The 19,860-nt window shown below is 41.3% G+C and overlaps 1 protein-coding gene across 3 annotated transcripts in view; it reads left to right on the plus strand.

Moving 5' to 3' along the window:
- Positions 1 to 19,620, plus strand: part of LOC122814026 (carbonic anhydrase 4-like) — a 329,800-nt gene extending 310,180 nt beyond the window's left edge. For all 3 annotated transcript variants that reach the window (XM_044086610.1, XM_044086611.1, XM_044086612.1), the window contains one exon: positions 18,106 to 19,620. In XM_044086610.1, coding sequence (XP_043942545.1) covers positions 18,106 to 18,294 — 189 coding nt within the window. In that variant the 3' untranslated portion in view covers positions 18,295 to 19,620. The remainder of the gene's footprint in view (positions 1 to 18,105) is intronic.
- Positions 19,621 to 19,860: the final 240 nt, after the last annotated feature.

Raw genomic sequence — 19,860 nt, forward strand, 5'->3', positions numbered from 1 at the left:
TTATCTGCGGTACTGGAGTCCAGTCAGCAATACTCCCCCTTCCTGGATGTTACTCCAGGCAGAATTCTCTCTCTAGAGCCCTCCATGCATTGGGTCCATCCTCCCACCTCAGAGTCTAGGAGACAGAGAAACCATGCCCTGACATAGCAAGCCCGCACAAATCAGCAGTTTGTGATTTAATACTCTTCTTTCCCATTATCTTTTCTACAGTGTTAACAGACCCCCTCACCACATAAATTCATCTTCATTCATGTCAGTATTTTCCACATATTTACTCTTAAACACCCACATATCCCCAAATCACCTATAAGCCTACAGACTAATCAAATCTATTATTCTACATTTCAACTTCTGCTTTTCCCAAATAATCCCTCTGTACTTCCTGTCTTAACTATAACATCATCATTTGTCCTTTAAAGCCTATTTCTTACATTTCAGAAACATGTTTCTCCCACAGTTCCTCATACGAGTACCTCTTCTACTACTTGCACACTTAACATGCTACTAACATTCATTACCCTCACAATTCTTGCAAGACTTTTATATTGTATCCTCCAAGCAAAATACTTCTGAACATTGTCTTCTTGGTCACACCCTATCTATATTAGCACTCACATAGCCTACTGTTCAATTACAGTTATCCGAAGCAGCAACCTTTTACTCACAAATGTAATATTAAACATAAAATCAAGGAAAAGTGCCTCTGCTCGTACCATCGTACTTCTGTAACTATAACATGTACTAGTGACATCCACCCAAACCCAGGCCCAGCTCAGCATATTCATGTACCAAACAGCATATCCCCATCAGCTCTTTTATCACTACCACCTCAACCCACAGTCACATCTTAGCGTTCTTATATACCATACCAACTTACGAAGTATTTATGGCAAACTCCCTGAAGTGCATGCATGGAGAGCACTACACGCTCCAGACATCGTGGTTAGCACAGAAACCTGTCTCTGCCAGCAAACACAAAAATTAACAAGTTGTCCCACAGGCTATAACATTATCAAATTAGAGCCACAAAAAAAACTGGTGGTGTCAGAGTTTTCTACAGAAACACACTGGATATTCCCCTTTTCCCTCATCCTGCTAACATTCTCTAATTCGGAGATCATATTAACTATGCTAAAACTAAACACTGACAAGACAATCTTAATCATGGGTATATACATACCACAGGTAATAATGCTAATAGTCTGGATTCTTAATCATGGGTATATACATACCACAGGTAATAATGCTAATAGTCTGGATTCTTAATCATGGGTATATACATACCACAGGTAATAATGCTAATACTCTGGATTCTTAATCATGGGTATATACATACCACAGGTAATAATGCTAATACTCTGGATTCTTAATCATGGGTATATACATACCACAGGTAATAATGCTAATACTCTGGATTCTTAATCATGGGTATATACATACCACAGGTAATAATGCTAATACTCTGGATTCTTAATCATGGGTATATACATACCACAGGTAATAATGCTAATACTCTGGATTCTTAATCATGGGTATATACATACCACAGGTAATAATGCTAATACTCTGGATTCTTAATCATGGGTATATACATACCACAGGTAATAATGCTAATACTCTGGATTCTTAATCATGGGTATATACATACCACAGGTAATAATGCTAATACTCTGGATTCTTAATCATGGGTATATACATACCACAGGTAATAATGCTAATACTCTGGATTCTTAATCATGGGTATATACATACCACAGGTAATAATGCTAATACTCTGGATTCTTAATCATGGGTATATACATACCACAGGTAATAATGCTAATACTCTGGATTCTTAATCATGGGTATATACATACCACAGGTAATAATGCTAATACTCTGGATTCTTAATCATGGGTATATACATACCACAGGTAATAATGCTAATACTCTGGATTCTTAATCATGGGTATATACATACCACAGGTAATAATGCTAATACTCTGGATTCTTAATCATGGGTATATACATACCACAGGTAATAATGCTAATACTCTGGATTCTTAATCATGGGTATATACATACCACAGGTAATAATGCTAATACTCTGGATTCTTAATCATGGGTATATACATACCACAGGTAATAATGCTAATACTCTGGATTCTTAATCATGGGTATATACATACCACAGGTAATAATGCTAATACTCTGGATTCTTAATCATGGGTATATACATACCACAGGTAATAATGCTAATACTCTGGATTCTTAATCATGGGTATATACATACCACAGGTAATAATGCTAATACTCTGGATTCTTAATCATGGGTATATACATACCACAGGTAATAATGCTAATACTCTGGATTCTTAATCATGGGTATATACATACCACAGGTAATAATGCTAATACTCTGGATTCTTAATCATGGGTATATACATACCACAGGTAATAATGCTAATACTCTGGATTCTTAATCATGGGTATATACATACCACAGGTAATAATGCTAATACTCTGGATTCTTAATCATGGGTATATACATACCACAGGTAATAATGCTAATACTCTGGATTCTTAATCATGGGTATATACATACCACAGGTAATAATGCTAATACTCTGGATTCTTAATCATGGGTATATACATACCACAGGTAATAATGCTAATACTCTGGATTCTTAATCATGGGTATATACATACCACAGGTAATAATGCTAATACTCTGGATTCTTAATCATGGGTATTAACATACCACAGGTAATAATGCTAATACTCTGGATTCTTAATCATGGGTATATACATACCACAGGTAATAATGCTAATACTCTGGATTCTTAATCATGGGTATATACATACCACAGGTAATAATGCTAATACTCTGGATTCTTAATCATGGGTATATACATACCACAGGTAATAATGCTAATACTCTGGATTCTTAATCATGGGTATATACATACCACAGGTAATAATGCTAATACTCTGGATTCTTAATCATGGGTATATACATACCACAGGTAATAATGCTAATACTCTGGATTCTTAATCATGGGTATATACATACCACAGGTAATAATGCTAATACTCTGGATTCTTAATCATGGGTATATACATACCACAGGTAATAATGCTAATACTCTGGATTCTTAATCATGGGTATATACATACCACAGGTAATAATGCTAATACTCTGGATTCTTAATCATGGGTATATACATACCACAGGTAATAATGCTAATACTCTGGATTCTTAATCATGGGTATATACATACCACAGGTAATAATGCTAATACTCTGGATTCTTAATCATGGGTATATACATACCACAGGTAATAATGCTAATAGTCTGGATGTTATTCTCTGCTCGGCCTCCTCCAAAATCCCTTGTGAAACCATAGTATTGGATGATGTTAATATAGATTGGCCAACCATACATCTGAAAATCCAGCCAGTAATATACATCTGTACGAGTTCACCCAACTTATAACCACACCAATTAGGTATAACAAAGCCACAGTCAGACAGTCAACCCTTCACGGAATCCTAACATCCTCCACAAATAAAATATCATCCCAGGTAACTCTGTGAGACAGCTTAAGTGATCACTTACTGTAGCAATCTGTACCATAAGATACTAAAGTAACAGCCCCAGAGCACACTGTTACAGCCTGGTAAGATAATTGCTACTTTTCATAAAGACACTTCTATTAATGCACTACATCTCCTTAACTGGGAGTCACTTAAGACTCTGTCCATAGGTGATGCTGACTCTGAATTCAATAGAACATTCCTAGGTGTTCTAAACATAGTATCCCCCCCTCAGAATAAAAAGAGTGAAAGCCAAATTTGCCCCCCATGGCTGTCCTTAGCAACTAAACAACTCATGAAATAAAGACACAAAGCATGGAAGGACTGAATGAAATAAAACAGTGCCCACTTTACTAGCTTATACATAACTAAGAAACCTAGCAAAACAATTTACCACAAAAGATAAGAAAGCCTGTCACACAACCAATCAAAACGTACACACTAGTAATCCAAAACTGTTCTGGGCCTAAATAGATAAACTGCTAAATCCAGGACAAGCTACACAGCCAACACCAGACACACAGAGGAAGAATGCTAAGTAGCCAAACAATTCAATTCCCACTTTATACAGACAGTACAGTCATTAACCAACCAGATGACTAATCGATCAATTGATTTCCCTACTCCATCAAATGACTTCCTTCAACATTTCTCCTTCCAGTCAGTTCTTTTCCATCTTCTTACCTGTAATTATTGGTGTCCCACAAGGATCTACACCAGGCCCCATACTTTTTCAATATATTCATCAATGACCTTTAAACTGCTACAAAAAATGCTGCCCTGGTTCATTACACTGAATACCTGACCCTAATCTGCATTGCCAAATGTCTCTTTGAACTCCAAGAACTTACACAACAAACCTTGACAATTGAAACATGGCTAAATAATTCACAACTACTATTAAACTCTTTGAAAAAAATTAAACTAAATTACTGCTCTTTATCTAAAACACATCTTTGCCAAAAGAACATTATTCATTGACATCTCTGCCAACAACATCATGATAGGGCAGGTAAGCCACAAAATTACTGGAGGTCATCATGGATGACCAGTTGAAATTTGACCACCATGTATTGCACATGGTTAAAAGAAGTCATAAAAACTAGATACAGTATACAGAGTAAAACCTATCTCACTGGCATAGCCAAAGGACGTATAGCCTCTACTTTCTTATTGCCATCTCTCCTCAGTGCTGCCGCAATTGTCACATTACTTCAAGCCTTACATCTGTTCAAACTTGAGTAGTAAAATAGCCAAACTTCTATTAAACTGCAACAGTAAAACACCCTATTGCCTAGGCCTCAGAGACTTAAACTGGTTAGAACTACCACATCAACTCTTTTTTCAGCTTAACTATAATACACAGACTTCTCTATAAGCCATAAAATTGCCCAGCCTTTAACTTAATACAACATTATTTCCCCAATAGTGTTTTATGCTGTAGAGAAAAATCATTGAATACTATAACCAAATCTTTTAATACTACAAGTGACTCTGTATATTCAAATAGCATACCTAAACTATGGAACCACATCCCACTGCCACTGAAATCCATTTCGGAATGCAAACTCATTTAAAACGCAACTAAAACTTTGCCTGTTAGATCAATGGATCTGCTTCTATATATCGCCAGAATAAATGCCACATTTATCTTCAGCTTGCTGTATCATCAAACCATTTCTCTTCATTCAGAATCCTGTGCCCCACAACCAGTCTTCACCAATACCTGAATAGTTTTACTAGCATCTCCCAGCCATATACATAGTTTTGTGGCACTGCTCACCCCCACCTCTATATTTCACACTGGACAAGTTCAGATATTTTAGTCTTTCATAATAACTTAAATTTTCACATCCATGGATGCCCTTGGTATAGTTCCACTGTACTCTTTCCAGTTTACTCATGCTTGTTTTCTTACAAGGTTTCCATATTGTTATTCCATAATCAAGTTTGGGTTTAATGTAACTAACAAACAATGACTTAATTTCTGATTTCCTAGATTTTATAAATCTTTTTTAAACTACCTATAGTTTTATAACTGTAAATGTGATGTTGTAAATCTTCATTCATTCCTTACTGATAGGACTTCGGTTCCATCCTCGGAACCGACACAGTCAATACCAAGCTTGCGCCAGCCAAAAACTCTCAGCTAAGTCCTACCCACAATGCCCCTCTCCATAGTCTCTTCAGATCTTGTTTGCCGCGTTCCTCGTCAGACATGCCAAGCCTTTCTCTCAAGCTAAGTGTAGTGTTTTTGTGGTTTATTGACTACTTTTCCTTTAGTCAGTTTTTCTCACAGATTATCTATTTTGTCTTTAAACTCTATACTTTCTTTCGAAACCCTACCCTCTACCTTTGGTAGTTCCTTTCATACCATCGTTGGTACTATCCCTCTTCCGTACTTTTGGTAGGCCCCTTCCTTACCACCTTTTGGTATTTCTTAAGTACCATTGTTGGTACTCCCTCCTTCTATCTGTTAAAAAAAAATCTCTTCTACTTTACTATAACTTCTTACTGTTGTTTTTTGGTAGTTATAGTCGTGCTTTAGGATTATAGTGTTTGTGTGGCTTTTTTTGCCATAATGTCAGATAAAGCATTAGATGCCCAACTCAGACGGTCATGCCCGGTATGTTTATTGTTTGGGCGTTGACCACCTTAACGTGTCTTGTGATATTTGTTCTAGCTTCAGCAACTGTACGTTAACTGAATGCAAGAACAAGCTCATTCTAAAGGGTATTTTGAAAACACCCTTCTCTGAGGCTGTCTCTGGGACGGAGGTCTCACCACCTCCTAAGCAAAAAGATGTCAAAAAACATAAAGAGAAACGGAGTCACTCCATGCCAACATCTCAGTCCTCTTCGGAACCAAGACAACACCAGACTTCTTCTGCACCATCAGTGCAGACAGCTTCGGCACCAGGGTCTCTGTCTTCTCCCTCGGTGCCGACCTTGAGCATGACGCAGGCTCCTACTACTGTACCAGCATCAATAACATCCCCGGCCATGGTACCAATGTCTTACACGGCTCCACCTATGATGACACCTGTGGTTCCAAAGATTGAGCACCTTGTCAGAACAAGGTACTCTCCCTCTTATGACCCTTTTTTTGGGGCAACAATTCAGCCCATTTACTGAAAGACCAGAATATCCATCGGCAGCTTCCTTCAGATCCACCAGAAGTCTTTCTGAACAAGATATAGTGAGGGTTGTGGACCAGCTTTTGGCAGCTAGAGGCTTACCGACCCCTACTAGGTCTTCCCTTCCTCTTGGAACAGAAGCTTTCCCAGCATATTCACCTGTCTATCCTCCTCCAACCTCCACAAAGGTTTCGGAGATTTCAGTACCGATATCCATCCCGTTGCATTCTGTCTCAGCTCCGAGAGTGGAGACTTCCCTGTTGGCATTGATAACTCTTGGTGCCACAGCTCCTTCAAAACTGGTGCACCCTCGGAGCAGTAATTGGGCTGTTGGCACCATGACACCTAGTTCGGCGCCAATTTTTTCTGTGACACCGTCTATGGTTCCGGCTCTCCCGGCAGCTACAGTTCCTCTGAGAACTCTTCACCTGGAGGTGGACTCATTGAGGCAGGGTGTGACCCCAGTTCCAAGGTTGTCCTTCTTGGTTCCGGGCTCCCATCCCTCCTTGGGCTGGCCTGCCTTCCAGGTGATAGAGAGGGTCCTCGCTTCAACAGTCTCACAGTTGGCACCATTAGTATCGGAACCAGAACCCCCCCCCCCCCAGCGTGCAGCTGTCCCAACCTCCTACTCTGGGATCTCAGACATGGGAGCCGCAAGACCTTCCCTTGAAGAAAGCCCTTTCTCCAGAGTCCTCTTCAGAAGACCCCACTGGGGAGCCAACCCAGAAGAAGCTTTGCAAGAGGAAGCATCTTGATTCCCCTGAGGAATCCATCACCAAATACACTGATTACGATGTGGGAGAAGAGTCCCCATGGTCTCCCCTAGAAGACATCTCATTTGGAGACAATCTCGAGATCCTCAAGCAGAGGGGAGATTAGAAATTCTCCAACCCTTCTTTGGAGGAATCTGTGTTCTTGCAGGCTTTCCATGCTCAGCCATCTACTTCCTGGGTGACCCCATCTGCAGATGAGCTCATTAAGCGTATTGCACAGGTATTGCGTAGCGTGCCTGGAAAGCCTGGACAATATAGAACCTGTCCACCGGAGACCTGATAAAATTTTGTCCACACCTGAAGACCAACCCAGCTGGTCCAAACAGCTGGCAGTTGATTCTATGGTCGTGGCAGCGGCCACCAAGAGGAACTGGCAGAAGATAGTTTCACTGTTTATCCCCCGAACAGGGAGTCTCTGGCTTTGGACAGACTGGGGAAGTGAACTTTTGCTTCAGCGACCTTAGCCATTCGGCTGCTGATTTACCTGGCACACTTTACTCGCCTCCAAAGAAACCTTATCTCAGAAATGTCTGCCTGTTTGGTAGGGGTACTGCCTGAGAAGGCGTGTGATACTGTTGCCTGCTAGCTATCTACCCTAGAATCCATCTCGAACTCCTCGATGCTCTTGATTTCTCAAACTACAGAGCGGGCAGCTCGAGCTGTCGCATCTGGCATTGTCATGAGATGGCATGCTTGGATGCGTTTGTGTAACTTCGCAGACCCTTTCAACTCTTCCTTTGTCAACGCGCCTGTTGACGAATCTTCCCTCTTTGGTCCCAAAGTAAGAGACATGCTATCACGCAGTGAGAAAGACGGAAAGACCTTGTCTGCCGTGGACATACATTTTTCCACCCCCCCCCCCAGAGATCCTACTCCAGGAATCAAAGGGGAGAAAAATTGTGGTTCAAGAAGTCCCAAGGATCTTTTCATGACACTCATGACAAGCAATCCCCCCGGGGCAGAGGGGGCAGCTCATCTGGAAGACGTCCCTTTCGGGGCAGATGGGGTATGTACAACCAGGGAGCTAGGGATTTGTTCTTTGGCCAACCCTTCCAGCGTTCCTGAGTAGCGGCTCGATTGCTTTCCTGTAGAAGCAGTCAGGGGACGATTCGCTCTGCACCTGTAAGCCTGGCAATTCATAACAATGGATTCATGGGTGCAGAGAATAATATCAAGACTGTCATATCCCATTCGAGCTCACTCCCAGACGCATAAAACTAATCCTCAATGTCCCACCCGGTCAGAGGGATGCTGCAGCCTTGGAAATCGAAAACCTGCTAAGAAAAAGAATCATCCATCCAGTCCCACCAGACCAAATAGGATCTGGTTTTTACTCAAAGTTATTTTTAGTGCCAAAAAAGACAGGGGACTGGAGACCAATCCTGGATCTCAGCCTACTAAACAAATTCATCAAACCTCAAAAATTCCGGATGATCATGGTGTAGTCCATTCTCCCTTTTCTGGGGAAGGACAATTGGATGTGCTCTATGGACCTCCAGGATGTGTATTACCACATAAAGATGGACAAACGCTTCCAGATTTCTTCACTTCCGGCTGGGAGCCAATCGCTACCAGTTCAGGGTACTGCCCTTTGGTCTCTCGGCAGCCCCCAGAGTGTTTACCAAATGTATGGCAGGCATAGTAGCTCAACTCCGACTACAAGGATTCCAGGTGTTTCCATATCTAGACGATTGGCTCCTCACCACCACGACCAGGAACCTTCTCTTTCACAATCTCTGTTACACTCAAGGCCTTGCTCTTCGCCTTGGTATCATGATCAATATGGAAAAATCAATCATGTCTCCAACGAGAATACTGGAATTCATTGGAGCGATCTTCGACACAATGTCCTGTCAAGCTTCCCTTCCTTCTCACAGGCATTCAAAAATAAGAAATCAGATTCAAGTTCTCTTCTCACAGACATTTGTACCAGCATGCCTAGTACTACAACTATTAGGCTCCATGGCAACAACCATTACCTTTGTACCCCTGGTGAGGTTGCACATGAGACTGTTATGGTGGCTCCTTTTATCACAATGGGCGCTCTTAACCCACCAACTCCACCACATGATACGCTTTAAGACCTTTGCAAGGAAGAAATGCTATGGTGGATGAAGCCAGAAACAAATCTTTGGTGTTGACTATATCTCCCCCAGCCCAAGGCCACGGTGACCACGAAAGCTTTCCTGTTAGGGTGGGGAGGCATTTTCAGGGAAGGACGGTCCAAGGCACTTGGTCCCCCATAGAGGCCAATTTGCACATAAATGTCCTGGAATTGAGGGCAGTTCTCTTAGCCTTGCAAGTGTTCCACACATCCCTCCCTTCTGGGACTATTGCAGTATAATCGGACAACATATCAGTCATCTGGTACATCAACAAACAAGTCGGAAACAGATCTTACCATTATGTCAGGAAGCCATGAAAATATGGCATTGGGCGATGGCTTCCAACCGCTTTCACATAGCAACACAGTTCCCAGGAGCTTCAAACGTATTGCAGACAATCTGAACAGAAAATATTGATGCCTCACAAGTGGCCCCTCGACCCGATTATAGCGGCTCAAATCTTCCGTCGCTGGGGCAGGCCTTGCTGCAACCTGTTTGCTTCCTCACTAAACAACAAATGCAGAAACTAATTTGCCCTGATACTCTAGGGGGGAGTCACCGAGGGATTCTCTGATGCACGATTGGCCCCTGGGTCTATTGTATGCCTTTCCCCCATTTCCCCTCATCCCAAAAGTTCTACAGAAAACTCAAAGGTTGAGAAGCAATGTCATAGGTTCATAGATTAGTACTAAGCTAACTGCCCTTGCGAGCCATTTTAAGCCTAGCCAATTATCCCTTGTGAGACTCAAACCCTGCATCGTGTGTTTCTAAGGCAACATCCTTATTGGCCTCGTCAAGTCCGGTTCCCATTCCTATGACCTCACCTGATCCACAGCCCATGGATCCTGGACCAGTCTCAAGGACTGCTGACTCACCTTCAGGGATTGATTCACCCCAATCTCCACAGCATCAAGCTCACAGCTTGGTTTCTCCACTTTCATTGATTGCCAGGCTACCTGATATTTCATCCCCTGTTCGCGAGATCCTCCTGGCTTCGCACAAACCATCCACCAGAAAAATTTATTTTAGTAAGTGGACTAGGTTCTCTATATGGGCCAAAGAACAAAACAAGGATCCCTTTTCTATGCCTATTCAGAAGATCCTAGAATATCTCCCTAACCTGTTACACGCTGGAGCTTCAGCATCAACGATTACAGTACATTTAGCAGCTATTGCAAATTTTCACAATGGAATAGACAATTCATCAGTTATGTCACACCGACTGTGCAAAACCTTCATGAAAGGAGTATTACATATTAAACCCCCTGTCAAGCCCCCTACAGAGCCATGGGACTTGACATTGGTGCTTCAGTAGTTAACAAGTCCTCCTTTCGAGCCTTCTAATTCATGCAATATAAAATTTTTGTCCTGGAAAACCCTACTCCTAGTAGCCCTTACCTCGGTGAGAAGAGTTTCTGAGTTGCAGGCCTTGAGTTTCAAGAGACAGTACTTGATTTTCCATAAGGAAAGAGTTTCTCTCCATACTAATCCCTCCTTTTTGCCCAAGGTCATTTCTGTTTTTTCCATCAACCAATCTACAGGCCTACCGGTTTTCTTTCCCCATCATTCAAATTAAGGGGAGTACCTTCTACATACACTTGATGTTCATAGGCAACTTTGTTTTTACTTGGACAGACCAAAATCTCTCAGGAAAACGGATCAATTGTTTGTAGCATTTGCAGGACGCAGGATGGGTAAGCCTGTTTTCAAAATGACCTTATCTTCTTGGCTCAGAAACGTCATTACTTTCATCTGCCAACAAAACAAAATGTCCTTGCCTTCCAAAATAAAGGCTCGCTCAACTAGATCGATAGCAACCTCACTTTCACTCCAGAGCCTCTATTGACGATATCTGCACAGCAGCCACTTAGGCAAGACCACATAGCTTTATCACTCATTACAAATTGGATTTGGCCTCCAGGGGAAGAACATCTTTTGGTTCTATGGTGCTCAGGAATATCCTTCCTTAGGGCCACCCAGGACTAAAAGTAGCTGGGGACTCTGTCCTATCAGTAAGGAATGAATGAAGATTTATAACATCAGATAAAGAAGTTATGTCTTACCATAACGTTCCATCTGTGTTGTAGATCTTCATTCATTCATTACTTCCCGTCCTCCTTCCCCCTGCCTGGACTTTTGGTGGACTTTAGGATTACCTTTTTAGTTAGGGTATCTGCTCAGACAGAGCCTCCGACTATCATTATTAATCTCTTTATAGTATAAGGGCGGGCAAACTCAATCTGAAGAGACTGTGAGAGGGCATTGTGGGTAGGACTTAGCTGAGAGTTTTTGGCTGGCACGAGCTTGACACTGGCCGTGTCGGTTCCAAGGACAGAACCAAAGTTCTATCAGTAATGAATGAATGAAGATCTACAACACAGATGGAACGTTATGGTAAGAGATAACTTCTTTTTAACCAATCGGTTGATAAAATTAGAAAAACTCAAAGCTGGACCTTCCCATATACCCAGGTTCTTAAATGAGTCTATAGTTTCAATCACTGTGTGCTGTATTAAATATTCACCTTTCAATTTATGTCTCCCAAATCTCATATGCTTAGTTTTTGATGTATTTATCAACATATTATTCTCCTATGCCCAAATGGTCAATTTAGCCAAGTTCTTTTGCGGACATGCCTTATCTGTTACACATGTAACCAGTTTACCCAGTTTCAGGTCATCAGCATATAGACTGTAGAACATCTCAGATGAAAAAAGTTAGGTCTGAAAGATAAAATCTGAACAAGTAAGGGTCTAGGACAGAGCCTTGTGGAACACCCTGACTGTAAACAAGAATTTCACCTGTCCAGTTGCTGTATGATACTTTCAGCTTGAGACAAGCCCCTTACAGATGTTCCACCGCACCAATGAAGGGAAGCAGTAGCAGAGATTGTAAAGCTGTTTATAGAACAAGTAACCATGGTCCCATCAGACCGGAGAGAATCAGGAGTCTACTCAAAAATCTTTTTTGTGCGAAAAAAAAAAAAGTAAGGATCACAGGCCTCTTTTGGACCTAAGGAAATTAAACATCTTCTTCAAACAGACCAAGTTCCTGATGGTGACAGTCCAGGCCATTCTACCTTTATTGAAGAAGAATGATTGGATATGCTGCACCTCAAGGATGCCTACCACCACGTAAAGTTAGCAAGGTATTCCAGGTGATTCCTGTACTTCAGGCTGAGAGAAAATCTGTACCAATTTCAAGAACTGTCCTTTGATCTCAACATGGCTCCCTGAGTGTTCACCAAATGCGTGGTAGTGGTAGCAGCTTGGCCCAGGCTGCAGGGATTCTGGGACTTCCCATGCCTGGACATCTGGCTTATTAGGGCAATCTCAGGGGCATCGCTGGTCCAATAGGGTGACCCCTTGCTCTATCTGTGCCTGCCCTGGGGCATTATAGTCAGTTTCAAAAAATCCAGTCTGGAACCTGTCCAACCTCTAGATTTTATTGGTTGCCATCTGGACACCACCATTCAAATTGCCAAACTTACTCTCTCAAGATCATTATTTTTATGTCTTCAGAAGAAGTTGGCGTATTATATGCCAACGAAAGCGCTTACCATTAAAGGAGTTAGTTTCACAAGTCTGCTCATCTTTTTTGTTTTTACCAGTTTGTGGTTTGTTGTTACTGTGTCTTCAGGTTAATCGAGTCCTTCTACTTCAAAGGCCACCAGCTTACTTAGTTCTTCGATTTCTCGGTATGAGGGCTCCTACAGTCTCTCTTGTTCCTCTAGCCAGATACTTCATGTGGGCTCTCCAGTAGATTCTTTAAGTTCAATGGTTTATCACAACTCACCCAATGAATTTTCCTGTTCATCTGACTGACATTTAGTGTTGTCAACTCTCATGGTGCCTGACATCAGACCATGTTACTGGGGATGCCCTTTTACTCTTTTCCAGCCCACAGTCACAGTGACAATGGACACTTCTGGCTTAGGGGAGGCCTTATGAAGAGAATATGTTCTAAGGTGCCTGGTCCCAGTCAGAGGCCTATTTGCACATTAATATTTTGGAGATGAGAGTAGTTCTCCTGGTGTTGCAGACTTATCACAACCAACAACATGACAGTTGCTTGATACCTAAACCAAGAAGGGGTAACCTGATCCTGTCCCTTGTGTCAAGATGCCATAGAAATATGGCAATGGGTGATGTCCCCACATCATTTTCTGATAGCAATGCATATTCCAGTGATATCCAGCATACTAGCTGACAAGATAAGTTGAAGCATTCTAATGTCTAAGGAGTGTTCCCTCAGTCTGTCAGTGGCTGTGCAGATTTTAGCTGCTGGGGCCAGACATGCTGCAGTCTGTGTACAACCCCTTCAACACCAAATACAGCAGCTTTTTTGCAATGATCCCTCACAAGGGACGGTCAGTGATGGATGCTCTACTGCATGTTTGCCCCCCCCCCCCCAGGTCTTCTTTGTGTTTCTCCAGTATCTTTTAAAATCAAGTTTCTGGAGGAAGCAGCCAATTGAAGACCGACTGTAATCTTCACAGCCCCCTTCTGATCCAAATAAATATGGTTCCCCTTCCTGTGGCTTCACCTTTTTTTGCAACCACTCTGGATTCTTGAACCCACTTCAGATTTGATATTCCACCCTTCGGGCCAGCCTCACCTGAATCGGGTTAACCATTTGGTTTCTGCACTTCCAATGATGGCCATAAGTCCCAAGCTTTCTTAAAGGTTCTGCATATTCTACCTTTTTACCAGAAGGCTTCCACCAGGAAGGTTTATAACAGATTGTGGAAAAGATTTACCATTTGGGCCATTTCATAGGGCTTGGATCCTTTTTCTTTCCCATTAGATGAAGCTTAGATTTCCTAGCTAGCCTTTCTCAGTCTGGGGCTCGCTATTCCACTATTAAGGTTCAGCTGGTGACCACATCATATTTCCCTGTGGGTCAAGACTGTCTGCCAGTCGCTTCTCTAAGATTGTCCAAAGCTTTTTTTAAGGGTATATCCCTGTTCAGTCTTCCAATAAAGGATCCAGTTCTCCTCTGGACTTGCCTCCTTCCTCTTCTTCAAGCCTTGACCACTGGCTCTTTCAAAACAGCTACTACCTTGGACTTAAAATTTCTGCCATAGAAAAACACTTACCTTAATTGCAGTATCTTCAGCTAGATGAGTTTCTGAACTGCAGGATTTATTCTGTGCCCACCTTACCTTATTTTTCCCACAGACAGAGTTTCATTGTGGACTAATCCTTCCTTCCTTCTTACCAAAGGTGGCCCCTGAGTCAAGTCTAAACCAATCAATTCAATTGCCAGATTTTTTTCCCAAACTTCAGCAATAAGGACAAATATATGTTTCATTGCCTGTATTTCTACTAGTAAATAAGATTCTGTTTGGACAGGACCAAACATTTCAGGAAATCAAACCAACTTTTTATGCCCTTCTCTAGGCTAAGCTTGGGAAACCAGTTTGCAAAGTAACTTTGTCCAGATGGCTTTAATACTGTTTATCCTTTGTTTGTTCCATGGAATGTTTATCTTTATCTATCAAACCAAAAGCCCACTGTACTAGGGCAGTATCTACTTCAACTGCCCCTTTTGGTCATGCTTCTCTAGATGATATTTGTGCAGTGACTACCTAATCAGATACTCATACCTTTTTTTCCCATTATAAACAAGGCACTCAGTCCAGATCTAAGACCTCCTTCGGATCCACTATTTTGCAGAATATTCTCTCCTGATACCACACAATCTGTCTGGATAGGGACTGTGTCTCACAGGTTGAGATGAACAGAAAATACATCAGATATAAAAGTTATGTGCTTAACCATAGTGCTAGATCGATGTTGTCTTCTGTCCATCTCAGTCATTTCTCCCTCTGTCTCCTTTCCAAACAGTCTTTGGTATTTAAGGCTCTTTATAGACCTTGTTTTATGGACCTTGCTGGCCAGTTCAAAGACTATGGTCTAATTCTCGGCTTTTCTTTTTTAGGGGAATCTGTATATGCAGATCAGGTATGGTAGGGCAAACTTGATCTAAGGAGAGTTTGAGATGCAAAGCATTATGGGAGAGGAGATGGAGCTTTGGGGATGAAGATTATGAAGTGCCATCCTCAAATCTGGTCAAATTCATTAACCCACTGATTGAAATGGATGGGAGAAGACAACAGGGGTCTTGCATTATGGTCATTCTTAATTTTAGTTTTAATGGTTATGAAAGTAGGTAGAATTCTGAATGCAGTTAAATGGCAGATGAGATAGGCTGTTTCATTTTTGTCATCAAGAAAATGTAGTGTAGAATGTGACAGTATGGGATATGTATTACATTAAGTTACACTGTGTCATGCTAGCAGACGTACATAGTATACCAGCAGTATAATGTCTCCAGAGGTAAGGTGATAAATATCTGCTTTGGGCCGAGGGTGTTACTGAGAAGAACCATTCTTGGCCTATGTGTACCTCTCCGGAACACTCACCTGATAACACCTGAACTACAGGCTCCATTTCATGTTGGAACCTGCCCACTACATATCAGTAACTCTCCTTTTCCTCCCGTGGCAAGACTATCTCTTGCACAACTGTGGTTCTGTTATTTAGTCACCATAAGTCACAAGCAAGTTTGCTTATTTGTTTAGGGCTGTCTGCTCATTTGCATGCACACTGGGTCATGTTTTATGTTAGACCACATTGTTAATGGCTGTACCAGCTTAGATGCATGACAACTCATGATTTTATGGGTCTGGGATGGCTGAGAGACATATGTGGTTTTATTTGCCTCTTTGGTCATGTTTTGTCAGTGTACATCCATGTACAATAACAGCTTACATTTGTGGGTTTATGGCTGTGTGTCAGTGTGTATAGATGGTAAATTGTGTTTTTGTCACAGCATGAGTTTATGGATCAGGACTGGTTACATACATTTTCCTTATTTGTTTATGGTTCTGTCAGTTTAAATGTACATCAAAAGATGTGATTGTGGATTTTTTTTTGCCTTTCTAGCCCCTCCACTGGCCATCATGCTGTCCTTCCTCTTGTCCAGCTGGTCAGCTTGTTCCCCTACATCCCCACCAGGGGAAAGAATTAAACTACTCCGGGAAAGGCTCTCATATTGTAGATGGACAGCATGCTAAGCCCACATGCTACTTCTAGATTCACTTTTAGCACACATGGACTGTGAGGCAAACTTTCTAACCTTCGTGGTGATGTGATTATACAGAGGTTCCACCCTGCAGTGGCATTCAGTGGGGCACTACAAAGCTACACCCTACCTCCTAAGTAGCCCATTATCTCCTCTGTATTCCTGCCCCTGTATGACTTGGTGCAGTGCTGATCGATCCCCCTATTCCCCTGGCCAGTTCCTCCAGTCTTTATACCACTGTTCAGTCAAAGATTAACCATGTTGCATTAATGGCTTCATTCCGTCGTGCCATGAAGCTGGCTTTTAAGGAATGTCCGAATGTGTTCCATGACTGCTGTTAGATCACATGCACGTTTGGCTTTGGTTATGCTGTCAGTTTATAGATGTCTGCTGTTGTATTTATAATGGTGTATGAGATTGCATGTATTTCTGGATGTCTATTTAATGACTGTGTGTCAGTTTTATACATAAAATCTGTCATATTTATGACGAACATCAGCTTGACTCTTTGGCCTTGGATTTATGGCCATATAGCAGATCATATGTGTGGTTAGATATGTGTTCATGGTTGTGTATCAGTTTAGTCAGTGCTACACCTGGCCATATTTAAAGGTGAGTTTGCATGCATGCTTGGCCCTGTGTTTATGCTTGCATGCATGCATGAGTGCAGATCAGTTTGCTTACACATTTGGATATGTTTAGGGCTTATATAATTTTTCAGGCATGCCTGACCGTATGTGTGTCTCAGTGTTATACTTACCTGCTTAACATAGCAGAATAATGGGGGGCTGTTGATCATAGCCAATTAAAGTAATGGACACAGGTATCATCTAAGGTGAATGGACAGAGGTGGAGTAGAATAAAAAGTACAGTTTCAGAACATCGGAGGAGAGACAGCAGGGTCCCACAGTGCAGCTTGTATCTTATTCCATTCAAATAAGCTTGTAAGGAGAATGCATTCTAAAGGTCTGCACTCCACCTGTCATGTCAGCTCATTCGCATAGATGTATTCATGAACTCACAGCAGAGAGAAAGGCACCTCTTCAAATAAATAAATGTTTTCTCATAGGGGAAGAATGCCATTCTCCCCACAAAATGTTTCTGTACATGCACTGCAGTGCATCAAAGACACCTCTTCTGACTATCATGACTGAAACCTGGCCAACATATCTAGTTTGCATGGTACAGTTTTATTTCTTAATTTTCAGATGATGAAGTGCAGACAAATCATAACAGGAAAATGTGAGCTTTTCAACTTATGCACTTTTTGTAGTTGGCTAGTACAAAGCAGATGCTACAAGAATGGGGAGAGGTATTAATAGAAGTCTAATAATACAGTCTGGTGAAGAGATAAATGAGGTTGTAGGGCTTACTTGTGCTGTTTTTACTGAGAGTCGTTCCTAAGTTTTTTTTTTTCCTTTTTCAGGTTGATAAGTTTGCAACTGAAGTCTTCATTAATAAATCAACAAATGTTCGATTAGTCAATACTTACCGCCATGTGCAGAAGCTGAATAAACGCACAGTCTTCACCTCTACAAGTGCCTTTGCAAGATTCAAGGCAGAAGGTCAGACCATGGCACTGGTAGCTATATGTCTGATTTGGCTAACTCTATAAAAAGAACATCCTTCAAGAGAATCTCCCCAGCCACCATTACAGAGTTCATCTTGTCAGTTTGACAGCTTGTAAATGTTTGTGCTGTGACGGTACCTACAGTATCTTGAACTTAAAAAATCAAAAATTAAAACTCCTGTTATCTGTGACAGTCATTTCTCAAGAACCTTAGGAAAACAAAGATCTTCTGAATCTAGAAGATGTCTGTTGCAGTTCATGTGAACTTGACCCAAGGATACTGTGGTCTCTGAGCACAACCCGGGAGATGTTTTTTGCTACTCGTTGTATTAGCACAAAAAAACTTTTATAACTGTCTGTCTCAATTAACCCTTCTTTAGCCTACAGATCACTAAGTTATCATCCTTACCACCATATACATATGCACACAACATACAAAAAGCAGGCAGAAGTAAAAGCAAAGGTTGAGCACCATCAGAAGGCTAAGGGCGCATTTCATAATGTAGAGATTTCTGTTCACTTAGGAGGTCTGTTCTGTGAGCCAAGTCATATCATCCAGAATCATAACATGTTTCTGCAGTACTGTGCCAGCAGTTAAACAAGTTGATTTATTATTTTCTCTACCTCCATGTCAGACCAGTTTAACCTTTATTGTTCCTGTTTCACAACCCTTCATCATTTTGCACCTTTGCCCCCTCCCCCCACAAGCCAGGGTAGAAGTGAAAATGTGGGGGAGGAGTTTCTCATAAATAGCTTTCATACTGTGAGTAGGGTCAGACCCCTTTTCACTTCTAATTCATAACTCAAGTACACAAGGGCTAAAGGGAAACATCAAGTGCTGCATTTCCAGTTGTTAGATTTTCCTACATATAAAATGCTGAGTTGACTTTTCTGTGTCATAGCACCCCTATATGCTGTCAGTCCTCATATCTAAATATGAGACGGATGGAAGGAACACTGCCCAAACCAACAGAGAGAAGACTACATGGTAAAATACTCTTTATCCTCTCTCCCCTCAACCTCTAACATCCCAGATTGCAAATCCAATTTTATCAGATGATAGCAGAATTATGGAGACAGTGTACCACTTATAAGGTGGTGTGCCATTTCAGGTTTGCCGTAATGATGTTCTTTGTGTGCCAGTTTAATGTTACACCTGGCCACATTGATGAGTGAGCATAAGTTTATATGCATGTTTCAGTTTGTACTTGATTGCATTTATAGCTGTGAATTCCTTTACAAATATATGATTTTACACATTTTGAAATCTATTTAAGAGCAATGTTGTTTAATGTAAAAAGTGTTCTTTTCTCTCCCTGATTTATTAAGATACAAAAAAAAATAAATGGAATAAAAAAGGTTCTTAAAGTGTGGGAGTGTGCTGTGTTTTATTGTTACAAGACATTTGACATTTACTTGTGTGTACTAAGATTATTAAAGATCTGATGTTGTCATTCTTCACTTAATCCTTAACTGTGGGTTCGGTTCCGTATCTCAGAAACAACTTGGCTGTTATTCCAGTTTGCGCCTTCAAAACGCTCTCAAGCTTAACGTTACCCATAATGCTTCCCTCATTATTACCTCAGATCTCATTTGCCGCTTTAAATGCCA

This window comes from Protopterus annectens, chromosome 10.part0 (assembly GCF_019279795.1).
Source record: "Protopterus annectens isolate FY-2018-M chromosome 10.part0, PAN1.0, whole genome shotgun sequence".
Taxonomy (NCBI): Eukaryota; Metazoa; Chordata; order Ceratodontiformes; family Protopteridae; genus Protopterus; species Protopterus annectens.